General features: G+C 36.7%; 1 protein-coding gene across 3 annotated transcripts in view; it reads right to left on the bottom strand.

The window, feature by feature from the left end:
• LOC118203117 (sentrin-specific protease 1-like) overlaps positions 1–15,574 on the bottom strand; it is a 183,210-nt gene that overhangs the window by 39,341 nt on the left and 128,295 nt on the right. For all 3 annotated transcript variants that reach the window (XM_085820114.1, XM_085820117.1, XM_085820116.1), the window contains 2 exons: positions 13,741–13,794; positions 7,488–7,572 (listed from right to left, as the gene is read on the bottom strand). In XM_085820114.1, coding sequence (XP_085676240.1) covers positions 7,488–7,572; positions 13,741–13,794 — 139 coding nt within the window. The remainder of the gene's footprint in view (positions 1–7,487; positions 7,573–13,740; positions 13,795–15,574) is intronic.

The raw sequence follows: 15,574 nt of genomic DNA, 5'->3' as shown, positions 1-15,574 counted from the left end.
AACCCGTACGCACGCAACAATTTTTGGTGTCAGAAGTGGGATTTGAATGCCAATCACAAGAGCGATGGAAGAGCAGTTAAGGCAATTGATAACAGCCTTTGCCTCGTTTAAAGAAGAAATGAAAGAAGAGATGAAATCTAGCCAAGGAAAGATGGAAGGGGCCGTCAACTCCGTTAAGGAAGAAATGAAATTGGGCCAGGAATCTGTTAAGGACGAAATGAAAGCCGTTCAAGCTGGTCAAGAAAAGATTGAGGCAGGTCAAGAAGAAATGAAAAGAGAGATTACCTGCATAATAGAAAATAAATTTGAAGCTATGGAAGGCAGAATTGACACAGTTGAAAATAAAGTTGAACAAATTGAAGAAAAAGTTTCTTTTGTAAAAGATCAAATTGAAGAAAGAGTTTCTTCAGTGAAAGAAGAAATAGAAGAAAGAGTTTCTTCTATAAAAGAACATATAGAAGGGAGAGTTTCTGCTGTGGAAGAACGAATTGAAGGAAGAGTTTGTGCCGACCAACACCAAATCGAACAACAAATTGATGAGAGAGTTTCTGCAGTTGCCAAAGAAATGGATACTTTAAAGAAATTCGTAGCGTCGGCAGGGAGCAGGAGTGATGATTTTAAATTCTTACCAATGCCTGCTCGTCCACCTCTGAAGCTATCCACATATGATGGGAAGACCTCCTGGCAGGTGTATAAGACACAATTTTCTATCGTGGCGGATGCGAATGGATGGGATTCTCAAGCTAAGGCCTGTCATCTCGCCGCTTCTCTAAGAGCCGACGCAGCGGATATCCTTCACTCTTCCCGAAAACAAAAGGTTAGATTTCGAAGCTCTGTCCGGCGCCTTAGAATTGCGCTTTGGGGAGAAATGTTTAAAAGACTACAGCAGGCTCCAATTAAAATCTCGTCAACAGAAGCCTACCGAAACACTTCAGGAGCTCGCCGCGGATGTTGAAAGGCTGTCCCATCTCACCTTTTCGGAATGCCCGACAGAAACAAGGGAAATCCTGTCCTTGCAATACTTTATCGACGGCATCCGAGATACTGAAATACAGAAAGCTCTACGAATGGCAGATGTAAAGGATGTAAAAAGCGCTCTGTTGTACGCCGTGAAATTGGAGGCAGCCCAGCAAGCAACTCTTAGGGATCGCTACCCAGTCAGAGCTGTGCGAGTCCACGACCCAGGGGACCAATTGATGGCTCGTTTAGATGATTTATCCAGACAAGTCGATGCTTTGATACGGAGTAGCAGTGAGAACAAAGTGGCTGTAAGATGTTGGAGATGTGGTTCTGAAGGTCACCTACGACGGCATTGCAGAACACCCCAGGGCACGATAATAAAACGGATGAGTTGACAAGACCAGTGAATGCTTTAAGACTGAATAGTGGTGAAACAAAACCGACCCTAAAGTGCTGGAATTGCGGTGTTGAAGGCCACCTACGAAGGAACTGCAGAACTCCCCAGAGCACGGAAAATAAGGCATACGATTTAAACAGACAATTAAATGCCACGGGAAGGAAAAGGACTGACAAGAAACCAAAGTGCTGGAACTGTGGAGCTGAAGGCCACGTACGAAAGAATTGCAGAACACCCCAGGGTACGAAAATTGAGACAATTTCTGAGCAACGACGCAGGAAACAAATTAATGACCATATCAAGGAACGGAGGTTGCCAGATAATGAAAAACCCTGTTTTAAAGCGCTTAAGATCTCTATAGTGAGTGGCAACAATAACGGACTGTCCATCAATGGGAATATCGATGGAGTTCCTTGCAATATGATCATTGACACAGGAGCTAATGTTACCATCATTAGGAAAGATTTAGCTGAACAGTTTAAAGATAAACTTATTTGGACGCCATCCTGTGCTACCCTTCAGACTGCGTCTGGTGACAAGATCGACATAACTGGGAAGTTAAATCTAAACATCACGTTTGGAAGTGCCGCCTACCATCACACGGCATATGTGGCGGATATTACAGATCCATGCATACTCGGATTGGACTTTTTAAGGAAATACAATTTTTTCTTAGATTTCAAAAACAATAAGCTGCTTTCAGCATCTGATGGCATGACTATCCATCCTCAAAAGGGATCCTCGCCTGGAAATGTCGACGCCTTGTCCGAAAGATCGAGCTCGGGAAGCTGCCGAAATCACACCAGGGTCGAAAAGAAACGCAAGACTACCAGCTATTCTCCATCTCAGAAGTTCTTCGGTCAAGACCTTCGTCTGCCTTGTGACCGCCTGTTTAGTCGCCCTACGGATGCGCCTTCATCGCCTGAGGAACACATCCAAGATACCCAGGCCCGGTTTGAGGGGATGCACCGTTCTGCACGAAAGCGAGTCAACTTGGCGACGGAGAAAACGAAGACCAGATGCGACACAAGAGCTACTAGACATAGATCCAACAAAGGAGACAAGGTGTGGTTGTGGAACCCGATTCAACGAAAAGGACTGTCACCTAAATTACAGTCACCTTCGGATGGTCCATATACAGTGCTGAACACGAATGACGTCGTGGTTCGGATCTGTGAGTCTTCGAACTCTTACGACAGGTTAGCTCATTACTATGGCCATAGTACGTAATGTAAATAATTGTAAATAGTATCAGACCATGGTCCTTTTTGTTTTTAAATGTGTATTTTATTTGATTTGTATTTAGTATTAGATTTGCATTTAGTATTAGATTTGCATTTAGTATTTGATTTGCATTTAGTATTTGATTTGCATTTAGTATTTGATTTGTATTTAGTATTTGTTTTGTATTTAGTATTTGATAGCATTTGATTTGTTTAAGTTAGTTATTGCATTTATTGTTCATGTTGTTTGATATTGTAATGTAATGTTTATGCCACAGTTGTTAAGTTTAGCTTCCTGTCCAGCGATTGTACTGCCCGGGATGTGCAGTCCTTGGGAAGGGGGCAGTGTTACGAATTTGGTATTTAAAAAGCTAATGTTAGTTTAATTATAAATTAAATGGTTTTATTTCTCGTGCAGTGCAGCGCGTGACGAATATTAAAAGAAAGCTAAGCCGGAAAATTGAAAATACAAGAGCGCGTGCATTAAATAAATAAATATCTCTTTTTGATTTCGAGAAAGTACTGGAAAATTCTAGCGCGTGATTTTAAAATCTTATAAAAGGAGGAAAACATCTCAGTTTGTAGTAGTTGCTTAGTTTGTTGTTGTTTAGAAAACTGCTCTTGTTGATTGTAGCGAATTCGCGGATTAGCGTTCTTTAGCTGTTTTGAATTACGTTCTATTGGACATTTGAGTAGTTAAAAGATAACTACTGTGAGATATTGTAATACTGCATGATAATTTGAGAAAATTTAAGCATTTTTGTTCCTTTTTCATCGGACTTGTGCATTCATTTCATAACGAACCCGTACGCACGCAACAACATAATTAAGATAATCAATACCATATTACTTTGAATTTAAGATGCATTTGGATTTAAAATTGGTACGCAGGAAAAATAATAAAGAATAAAATTTTTAAAATAGGCTTAGAAATTTCTTTAAAAAAATCCTAACAGAAATCAAATAAATTATATAATTTAAAGATGAATAAAAAAAATTATTTAATTTGAAACTCTAATTTTACATTATAAAATTTTAGGTCATTTGGCATACAGAAGAGGCAGCACTTTAATTAGCAAGAACTGTAGTTCTACTATATCTCAGACTGCCATCAGTACTGGCACAAAAGATTTAAAATTTATTTTCCAATTACAAAAATATACTGTATTCTACTATTTCATTACCAACTATCTCAAGACGAGATGAATTTTTGAAAGACCCCCGGCTCTGGAAAAAAGGCAAGAATGCGAAAGCAATGTCTGAGAATGAGATGAAAGCTGCTCAAGAAGCTCGAAAAGTGCAAATACGTAAACTTATCAAAAAACATGGAGCTGATTATGTAAAGAGACACCTGGTATTCACAAAAAATATGGAGGCTGCTAAGACCCCAGAGGAAAAGGACAGAATTTTGATGGAACATGCAAAGGAAACTGTTAAACATCTCAGAAAAAAGCAACGAACGGATCAAGTTACCAATGATCCCTGTACAGAAGGAGAATGGATCACACCGAAGAAAACTGTGAAAATCAAGGAAAATACTGAACTGATGGAAATCCCTCAAGGAAACTGCTTTCAGATACATAGGAAAATTTCCGAGGAAAACCACGAAGGAGGAGTCAACACTGAAGTACAAACCTCTACATTGCATTTTCCCACGAAGAAAGCGATTGGATGTTACTTGATGAAACGTTTACGAAAAAATGTTCCGAACCACACGAAAGACAAATGAGAAGTAAATCCATTTTTGTCTATACCAAAAATCTTAATGACTACACCAAAATGAACCAGCTTCTACTAGAAAAGAATATCCCATTTTACTCATTAAGACTGTGTAAAGCCGATATGTGTTTGTTACAATGAAGAACCTACCAGCATCTGTAAAGGAAGAAGCCATATAGCAAGACTTGACCCTTTCCGGCAGTTTGGAGTTTTGATTAAAAAACGGGTAGGCAGTCTTATTAGGCCTAGAGGAGTACACGAGTAAAATTTTGTGAAGATCACTTATCGTTTTATTATGTGGGTGCGTCCAAAGTGGGCACACTGATTGAACAGAGCTTCGAAAAGAATGCTGAAACGAGCATTGTTGTCAATGAACTGACCGATGAGATGTGGAGAAACAAAGAATGCAGACTCTCAGTTGTCCTAGATTATCGGTGAGCCCGGTCTGGGCACACATAGGGTTCACCGTTTGATTTTAGGCAAGATCTTAAGGTAAAAATTTAAAACTAATATAGAATAAGGAGATTAGCATACAGCCAAAAAAATAACATAGAAATTTCTTTTCAAACAATTCCTTTTATACCCTAAAAAAATCTGGAAGATTTCTTTGAAAAATGAGGGTCTTAAAAAGCAAACATGGCAAAAATATATGGACTGGTTTAAGTTGATCTGCCATCTACTAAAAATAAAGAAGGTTCAGAGTAACCTATAAATCCTTTTTCATTCAATTTTTCTGTGCATACAGAAGGAAATTTTTAGGTGTGTCTAGACCGGACACGCTGTGCCGCAAAGGGTTAAAATGCAAAAACTATCCGATAGGAAAGTTTAACAATTTTCCAAGAACTATAATGGAGAAAAAATAAGACTTCCCATATTCTTACTCAAGAGAACCCCAGAAGGAAATCAGATCCACCAACTAAATAATATATTTAGTTTCAATGTGGTAATAGAAAAATTTAATCCAAGAAAGAGACCAGTGCAATGCTAACTTTGCCAGCAATTCGGCCACTCTCAATTTTATTGCAATAACCCTGTGAGATGTGTAAAATGCAAGAATCAACATTATAGTAACCAGTGCACCATGAAACCAAATGAAAAGTCACTATGTATTTTTTGCAGACAAAAACCACATGAGCTGTTTATAGAGGATGAAGTGAATACAAGAAGTTTGAGAAGAAAAGCCCACAACCCCAGCCTAAAGCCCCAGAACTAGCAGAAGAAACTTTCCCTAGTCCTAAAACAACCACTGATCCAGTGCAGAAAAATATCTTTCAAGTTACATACAGTGAAAAACTCAAAGGAAAAACTACCCCACCTCCGAAAGACTTAAACGACGAAACAGCCTGGCTAAAAGATAAAAAAAATCAACGCATTCCTGACATCTATCATCTCATTCATCAGAAAAATTAAAGCTGCGAAAAATTTAGCTGAAAATTTACGAACTGGCTTCCAGGCAGCAATGTTGTTCATCCAATTTGCTGAATCTGAGAACTAAGTAATGTAAAGCATGCAATCCTCGATGGACCAATAGTGAAGCAGATTGAGCATAGCAGTAAATATTTTGGACTCTCTACAAATTAATCTTATCTTTCTCCTTTTCTTTTAGATCAGCAGCAGTCTAACTGCTTTTACAACTCGACATCCTTATCCAGGGTAGCTTCGTTTGTTTATGTAAAGACTTATCTACGTGTCATCGTGAATTTTTCAGATTCTCACTCAACATGCCCCTACGTTATGTTAGGAAAGTTATGCTGTTTTTCTACCCGTCATACACAGGATGCGGCTTCCAGCCCAGGTGCCTGTTTCTATGTGTGTCTATCATCTGAGTCTAGGGTGTCGAGTCTACTTGCGTCTGGAATACATTTACGTCCAGAGGATGCCATGCAGCTTGTTAGATCTTGTAAATTTAGCTTGTGTGTAACCCACACATTTTCTATGGCGTTAAGATAAGATACGGGGCTATGTGGTGGCCAGGGAAGATGTAGGAAGTCAGAACCAATTCTGCGAATCAGCGAACCAATTTTGAACACTTCTGGCATGATGTATAATTGCATTATTGTCCATTAAGTATCCATTGTCATCAGGGTAAAAATGCAACATTGCAGGGTGCATTTGATCTGCCAGTATATTTAGGTATCACATGGCTGTTTGTTTACCCTCGAGGAATGCCAGGGCACCACTTCCATGCCAGCAAAACATGCCCCATATCATGATACTCCCACCAGACCTTGGCACAGTGTAAGGCAAGATGGATTCATCGCTTCCTGGTGTTCTCGCCAAATTCAACATCTTCCCATCAGTGCAAAGTAAGGAGTAGCATGATTTATCCAACCACATTACCCTTTTCCAATCCTTAGATGTACAGTGTCTTCTTTCCTGACACCACTGCAAACAAATTCTTGCATGTCGGGCAGAAATTGGTGTTTTTTCTCACAGGCACCCGACTATGCATTCCTATCCTCTGCAATTCTCTGTGCATGGTTCGAGCTGAAATCTATTGGGAAGAGCCTTGGTTGACGATCTGTGTCAGTTGAAGCACAGTACAATCCCTGTTCTGCCTTAAAATTCGTTGGAGACGCCGGCGATCACTCTCTTGGAAAATTGTGCTCAAACAGTTATGTCTTCTAGAGAAGGACTGTGGGTTCTGATTCCAACTTTTGAAAACCTTTGGTATGGCTGCTTTTGAGACTTGCAGTCTTCGAAATTGAGGCCCCTGCTAAATTGGCACTAACAATAAGCCCTTTTTCAAATAGTGAAAGATCTATCGTTTTCCCATTTTACTTCATTCATTGTGAAAAGCACACTTACACCTTACTTATACTAGCATTCTAATCATGTGTAACCCACAGCCATTAAAAAAATTACATACTTCATCCCTAGCACGCATTCTAATGAAAATCTAAGAGGCTTCTAATCATTGGCCAGTGTGTGTAAAATTAGCGAAGTTTATAAAACATACTTCTAACACCACAGATTATGCATTCAACTACAATATGATAATTTTTCTTGAAAAGCTAAAACTTTATATTAACTAAAAAAAACTAAATATATCTTTCTGAATATTATATGCAGTTTGCATAAAATTTCAACTTATAAATTCAAATGAAATTTTTTTTCTTAAATTTGAATTCATAATTTCTAGATTTCGCAAAAATTTGCATATACATATGTCTGTGCGCACTACATACCTCTTTTCGATATTGTTCCAACTGACGCTCACGCTCAGCAACTAATTTAAGGCGCTCTTCAGTTTCGGAATTCACTGTTTCCTTACTGAAATAATAATAATAATAATTAAAAAAAAAAAAAAAAATAAAAATAAAAAAAAATAAAAAAAAAAGAATATCCAAGTTTAAAATAAAAGAAAGAAAAACGTCTCACATGGTATGGAACATCATGTGGAACAAGTTCAAGAACATATAAATACACAAGCATAAGATTTTGTACTTAACCTTTTAAACACTGCACTATGACCTAAGATTAAGAAGTGTTATTTACCTTATTACATTAAAATAAAATTATAAGAAATACAGAAAAAGAAGTTTCTGGGGGGGGGAACACAAGACAGTGATTTTCCCCATGTTCCCAATTGTGAGCACTGGCGTTTAATGATATATTTTTATACATGTTTCTCAAATGTAGTAAATTAGCATTAACACTTTGCTTATATGCACAAATTTTAAAAAGTTCAGACTAAAAATTTAAATTTATTATAGAACTACATATATTAAACATTAAAATATAAAGTTATTTTTAAACACACTTAGAAAAGAAAATATGAAAAGTCTTTATATACATATTTGAAAGAGCACTGACTAAATTTTTTTAATTTATTATAAAATAATATAGGTTAAGCTTCAACAATCTATAAAGCATACAGTTCATTATCAATATAGTTATGAAGAAATTACGAATGAGACTACTAAAAATATCAAACGTACCAAATGTTTTACTGACATTAAAATAAATAAATAAAAATGAATAAATAAATAAAATTTAAATTGTAACTTTGTTTATTATCCATGGTACTGGGGAAAACATATTTTGTGAATTTTTTTTTTTTTTCACTCAAAGTACTTTTTACTTGTGCCTTTTTCGGCACACAACACATCGTACCTCAGAATCTCTACAAGGTAACGTGCATCAGATTTTCTTAAAAATTGTAACTGGTGTGCACGAGATCGCAGAACATACATTTTTATGTACATATATATAGAAGCTATTCAGCAATAACTGCCATGTTAACGGTTACTATAGCACTGCCTTTCCAGCAGCATATACACTGGCGTGCAAAAATTAAGGACGAGACGTTTTTTCAATATAACTTTGTACAAAAGCTTTCCAAATTAACACATTTAATATCGTAAGATGCCCAATACGTAAGGACATGAGTAATGTAAGCAACACTTACTAAAAGAGAAATCAGAGGGATAAAAAGAAGCTTTATTGAAAAAGTAGCATGGAGCGCAATGCGACTGAAGGCCGAAACATCCCTGTGATGGGCGTCCAGCAAGAAACATCCGGTCTTTAATAGGGGATATGATCGATCTCCCCTGACTGCTAGGCAGGTTTCACAGCATCTGCCCATGCTGAGAATGAGGGTGTCAATGAGTTGTTGAGGCATTGCTGCCCATTCGTCTTGCAGGGCCAATCGAAGCTCCGGAATCCTTACTGGTGGTAAGGTACGAGCTGCCAAGCGTCTGCCTAGAAAATCCCATACATGCTCGATGGGATTGAGATCCGGAGATCGTGCCAGCCAATCCATACGTTTATTATCCTCACTCTCTAAGAGCTGTTCGGCAGCTACTGTGCGATCACATGGTACATTGTCGTCCACAAAAAGGAACTGCGGACCCATAGCGCCTCTAAAAAGATGCACATATGGAAGAAGATTCTCGTTACAATAACCTGCGTTGAAGATGTGAAGGTCTGTACGACTACCAAGCATGATGCCTCCCTGAACGAGAACACCGCCACCTCCATACCTGTCCCTTTGATGTTCGAGGGATGATAGCGGCTTCCCCGCTCTCTCCAGATGAGTATGCGATGAGAATCACTACTCAGACTGAATCTGCTCTCATCTGTAAAGAGTACTCGTCCCCATTCATTGTCTCTCCAATTCCGGTGTTCCCGGCACCACAGAGAACGCCTTCTCCGATGGGCAGGCGTTAGAGGTACACACTGTACAGGGCGTCGTGCAAACAGACCACCACAGTGCAGTCTTCTGGCCACGGTAAAACGCGATATCAGTCATCCAGCCGCTTGTGTCGTGTGTTTAGCGATTTCTCCCGCTGTCTGCCGCCTGTTTCTTCTGGCCTGTAAGGCAATATACCAGTCATCTGCGGGTGTGGTTCCTCGTGGACGACCACTACTAAACCCCGGATAGCTGTTCCTGTAGTTTGAAATTGTCTCCAAAGTCGTGAAACGATGCCGTGAGCAATTCCGAACTCTGCAGCCACACTTGTCATACGGCCTTCCTCCAACTTCCCAATGATTCGACCTCGGGTAAAAGCATCCAGATGTCGTCTAACAGATTGATTATTCGCCATTTCTCGCTGAGGCAGCAACTCGGTGTGATTTTAACTGCTATACGGCGTGCAATCTCTTTGCCAGAAATACTGATCTTACACTGACAACATGCTTTATACTACTCAGACACTCCCCCATTACGTCTACCTGCATATCTGCGCATGTGCTACCGTACATCACCTTACTTAATCTCCTGATTGGTCTTTCTGTCCGCTCTGCTTCTTCGTTCAGCTGATATGCTAATTTTTCGACTTCGTCCTTAATTTTTGCACACCAGTGTATATACTTTATCTTTGCTTTAAAAGTCAAACTTTCCTCTTTGTCACTTTGAAATTACCTCAGGAATTTCCTGAGGGCATCATCCAGTTCAACTCGCTCATACTGTTCCAGCTGCTTTAACACCTTTATTGGATATATTAGTTTTAAGTTTATGGTAGGTAAAACAATTATCAAAGAATACACGAAACTTTTTGGTATTTCTACCATAATATAAAAATTCAACTCACAATCCTACAGATTTGCATTTTTAGAATTTCTTCCATTACGTATGTTCATTGCATATGGATATCCACTTGCCAAACAATGCACCCAGATTTTGAATGCAAAACACACTGGTTTTGCATTTGAAAAACATTTTAGCTGAATGTTGACCACAATAAGGCACCAATGACTCATTAATATTGAGTTAATCATGGAATATGCTAAACTGATAGAAGTTTGTCAGGAGTTCATAAATGGGAGATTCTTTTTCATTTTTATTACAACTGGAACCAATTTTGTATTATCAAAAAAATGAACATAAATCTATTCCTAGGCATAATTGAAGTACAAATGAGAATCATACGATCTTGCATACTCCATTATAAACCTTTGCCTAGAAAATTATTGTTATGAATTTTGTATATATATGTACATAATTGTCACCCAGATGGTATAGTGGTTAGGAGAGCCTACTACAGTACTGAAGGGTCCGAGTTCAAATCTCAGAGAAGACATGGATGTTTGTAAATGTATAGTGTCAGTGCACCATTCTAAATATGTGCCTAGCCAAACGTCCTGTCTTGTGGATTGGTGAATGGGGAGAAGAGTGGGAGAAGCCGGATCCCTCCTTTCCCTGGAGTGCTCTCCCTCAAAATTGGGGTGGTAAATAGAAGTCAAGCTCTTTTTGGAGTAGGCTCTGGCAACTATTGTTCTATGTAATATGGACAAGGCAAAAACAACATGTAAATAATTTCAGTAAAATTGTATATGTGAAATTGTAGTATTTTTTGTATAATGCAACATGAAATGCTTGAAAAAGTGAAGCTCAAACAGGAAATAAGGTTACAGAAGCAATCCTATTTAACACTGAATAAATGGCTATCTTGCTAATGGGGAGTTATCGCCAAGTTGGCAATGGTTTTGGTTTAGATCCCTGTATAACTGTAATTGAACAACTGCAAATTAGTGATCCATATATGCAACTGTAACCACATGCAGCCCTCATGTGTAATTTTAACCATATATGCCTTCCAGTAATTTTGAGAAATAAAAGGTGCTGGAAATTTCTGGGCAGCCACCGGAAAACTACATCAGTTTCTGAAAACTACAGAACATCAGTTTCTGAGTTTTTTCAGCTCAGAATTGACTTTGGAATTTTGAGATCTCTGTTACAGATTCTCTCTTTAGATGAGCTTTGCATTGTGCATCACATTGCACTGTATTTAACATCCTTAGCAGTTTGAAGGGGTAACTACTGATTGTACTGTCATACTAAGAACAGCTGCACAAGTACACATTACGAATCTACACATACGCAATATTACGATATCCTCTAAATAAAAGTAATCCAAAAAACATACTTTTTCATCAACATCAAGTATTTCATTTTTTTCTAAGGCTGTCATTTTTGAAAAATGGGTAAAATAATCTATTGGCAAAAATTTGAACAGGAATAGGGTAACTATTTCGGGGAAAATTTAGCAAATATTTCAGTAGCTACAATTCCAATACTTTTCTGCAAAGTTGCAGATTTGCTAAAGGAACAATTGATGTTTTCTTCTTTAGGAGGCAATCATTTTTGCTTTTGAAGTTTAAGGAATGTTAGGATCATGTGTACCATGGAATCCTCCTAATAAATGTTAGTGAAAGTTTCTATTGAGTCATTGGAAAGTTCTGTGGTTTTTTGATGATATGTACAAATAAAGCAGTACCAAAACAAAAAAATTTCAAGGAATCTCGTAACCACTATTTCATCCTATGACTTTTTTTCCATCTCTCAAGCAGCTGAAAAAATTCCTTTTTTAAAAGTCATTAGACTATTCAAAAGAGCATAATATCACAAAAGAGAACTTCCACATTCTCTAATCTTAGCACAGTACTGAATCAAAAATTATGCTATGATTACAAAACATGAGCAGAAAATAATCTACTTAAAGATTTCCTTCAATTAAGGTAATTTTTTATCAGTAATAATAAAATAATATGAAGAAAATGCACTTGAATTTCAAAAGGCGCAGAACTTTCTGGATGATGCAATATCTGTCCACACACTTCTGTATGCATAATGAATCCAAAAATATTCTTCATATCTTCCCAACATTTATACATCCACTTTAATCTGGATCCATCAGCAAAATCGACACCAAAGTCGAATGCCAGGGTTGTGCCATTTTACAGATCGGCCACTAATTGCTAATGTTCTCTGAAGAAATATTTTCATTTAACAATAACACAATAGTAACTTGATTACGTGAAAGTGTGCGAACTTTACATATCGCCAATAATACTGACTTCGAATAACACTTAATCTCTCCGTTAAATGCATTTTAATTAAAAAAACTAATATGTTAATATATCAAGCTACTTAAAACCAAGTAATGAAAAAGAAAATATTTTTAATTCTTATACTTTTCGTCTGACAGATATCAACAACAGTTTTTATTAAAATTATCTGATCAATTCTCAAAATAATCCAAAGCATCTTTGACTGTTAAAACCATTTTGGATATCACATGTTTGGCAGAAAGCAATCTGTATCATAAAATGCAAAGTCTGCGTAGAAAAAACATAAGATTTTCAGCTGCTGCAATAAACATTCTGCAACTTATTCACCACCTATCCCTCTAAAGGGGGGAGACGCAGGGAAGACTAAAGAAGAAATAGGCACCCTTTTCACATCATACTCTTCCACGTCCAGGGGCAGAAGGGAAAAGAAAAAAAAAAAAAAAAAAAAAAAAAGAGGGGCTTTGTCTCATTATCAATTTATTTACTTTTAACTTTACTGTGAATATGTCAGCAATTTTTGCCATTACTGTAATAAATAAAATGCCATAATTTCCAGTTCACCCATCAAATATTCCCTAAAGCTTTATTTTCCTCTTACATACTTAGAAAAATAAATTTTATCCATAATACAAGCAAGAGCTTAATATAAAATAAATCCTATACTAGTTAAAAACAAAAATACCTAAAAATAGAAATATATTTATGAATAAACTGTTGTTAACTTGAAATTTCAGTCCATTTGAACAAAAACTGAAGTTTAAAAAAAAAAAAAAAAAAACTATGACAATTTCCAGAAAATTTGTCCATAATCTGAAAAGTTTTTTTTGGTCATTACAGGTTTTGAACTCATAACTCATATAAAACAATATAGGAGAACAAAAAGGGGAGGCACTAACAGAGAAATATACAATTAGGACACTTGTATTTTACAATGTTAAAATGCAGAAATTCTTAACATTTTTGGAAATTTTGGAATCTAACAACATTCTGTAAAGGCAATTTTAATTACTCACAATAAGTTATAATTTAAAAATTTCAGATAAAAAATATGAGAAACATTTTTAGAGATTTAAGGCAACTGATTAGCTTTGATATTATTTAATTCAAATTCTTCAAATATAATTTAAAAACATGCAAGATACTCACAGCTCAGCTATCCATTCAGATGAAAAGAAATCTGATTTAGTTTTCATGACAGGCCTAAAAATGATTACAACAGGATTACTATTACAGAATATCAGAATCGAATGAATTTTTATTCTACCAGAGAGAATAATGAATTTGCATCTGCATAAAAATTCCGCTCTTATTATTTGTATAATAAAAATTTAAAAGAGCAACTATATATAGTGCCAATATAGTGCCACACAGAAATTGAAGGGCTTCCAGCAAGAAGGGCCCAGCTCCACTTTGATAGATTTTGTGTTCATGGTCTTTTTTGCTAAAAAAGATCATTCTTTACATTGGAGTAGGCATAAAAATCCTTTTCACTGGCAATTTTAATGAAGACAAACATTTAGAATTTATACTATTAAAATCTGTGTATGTCTATCTGTTTGTGGCATTATCTCCTCCGGAATTGCGAGGAGTTGATTTTCGAGAGAGGTACCCCCGGATTCCAAAATTCGACCATTCTCATCTTTGGACGACTTTAGGTAGAAATATTAATTAAAAACTCTGCTAATTTTCACCCTCATTTTCCAAGTTGCAACAGTCTCGCATGATGGAGATAAAAATTTGCTTAATTCAAAAAGTGTTGCACTTTATGCTTTCAAATTGTAGAGTTAGTTAATAAAAAATTTCTAAGTTTTACAAAGTATGAAATAAAAACAGCATTGCAAAACATTAAATATATTATCCCTAATTAAAAAAAATTCACGGGAAGCCATTTTGAATGTTCCCATCTTTGTCTGACTTCTGTTGTGTAGCAAATTTAACGTAACTATTTTAATCACAGTAATCAAAATTTTAATGTGTCGATACTCTAAATTTTAAGCTACACAAAATGCTTTGGTTTTATTAATTTATTGGTATATTTTTTTTATCAATTTAGTTTATCTTAATTTACGTGAAAAGATTAGCTAGCGTCATTCTTTGTCCACTTCATTTTAGAGCTTGTCGTACTCGCATTCTCACTCAGACAATGGATAAGTCATTCCATGACTTAAATTAAGTTAAACCCTTAGAATTTATTATCAATAGATGCAGAAAAATTAGCTCTTTAATTTGAGACTACTTTCTTAATTCTAGCCTTAATCAATTTTAAGTTATTAAAACTTCCTAAGTTTTTCTTCTAACAAGAAAGGAGGGAAGAAAAGTTACAAAAGTTCACTCTCAACGAAAAAATGTGCGTTCTTTGGACTTGAAAAGCAGTTTTACAAGTGCAGGTGTTTAGGCACGGCCTCAACTCGGCATGATTCTGGCGAGTTGGGAGATCCGTTGTAATTTTAAACTGGTTGGTTTTGGTAGAAATTTTGCATTGCTTAAGGTGGGAGTTTTCGCCAACTGGTTTTTCACCTTTTCGGGCGTGGGTTTAGCCAAGGTGCCTGTCCCATCATATCTAAAAAGGGGTTGTTTTCGCGGGATGCTTCTCTTCTCGCTCCTGGACACCAGCATCTGCAGTTGCTGCTTTTGCCTCCTGTCGACGTTTAAGCAGTTCTTAACAATGAGAGTTTCTCTCTTTTCTCGGAACATTAGGGCCCGAGACTGGCTAAAACTTCTCCATGTATAAAAAAATGTAAGACAACAGTATTATTTACTTTTGGACACCATCCATAGTTTGCAAACGAAAAAGGAGAAAGAAAAAGACAGCTTAAAAAAAAAATAAAGATATATATAATATCCTCAACGGGAGTCTAACTTCAAGGAGAATGTGGCTTTCAACGGTTCAACTTTCTGCTCTACTGCTTTGCAAACTGGAACTTGGATTCAGATGGATCCCATTACCTGTCTACACTCCCCGAATGGTGGACTCTTTCTT

This window comes from Stegodyphus dumicola, chromosome 7 (assembly GCF_044657685.1).
Source record: "Stegodyphus dumicola isolate Sdum_Otavi_A_Nest chromosome 7, ASM4465768v1".
In the NCBI taxonomy this organism is placed as follows: domain Eukaryota; kingdom Metazoa; phylum Arthropoda; class Arachnida; order Araneae; family Eresidae; genus Stegodyphus; species Stegodyphus dumicola.
This window is presented reverse-complemented; position numbering and strand designations above follow the sequence as displayed.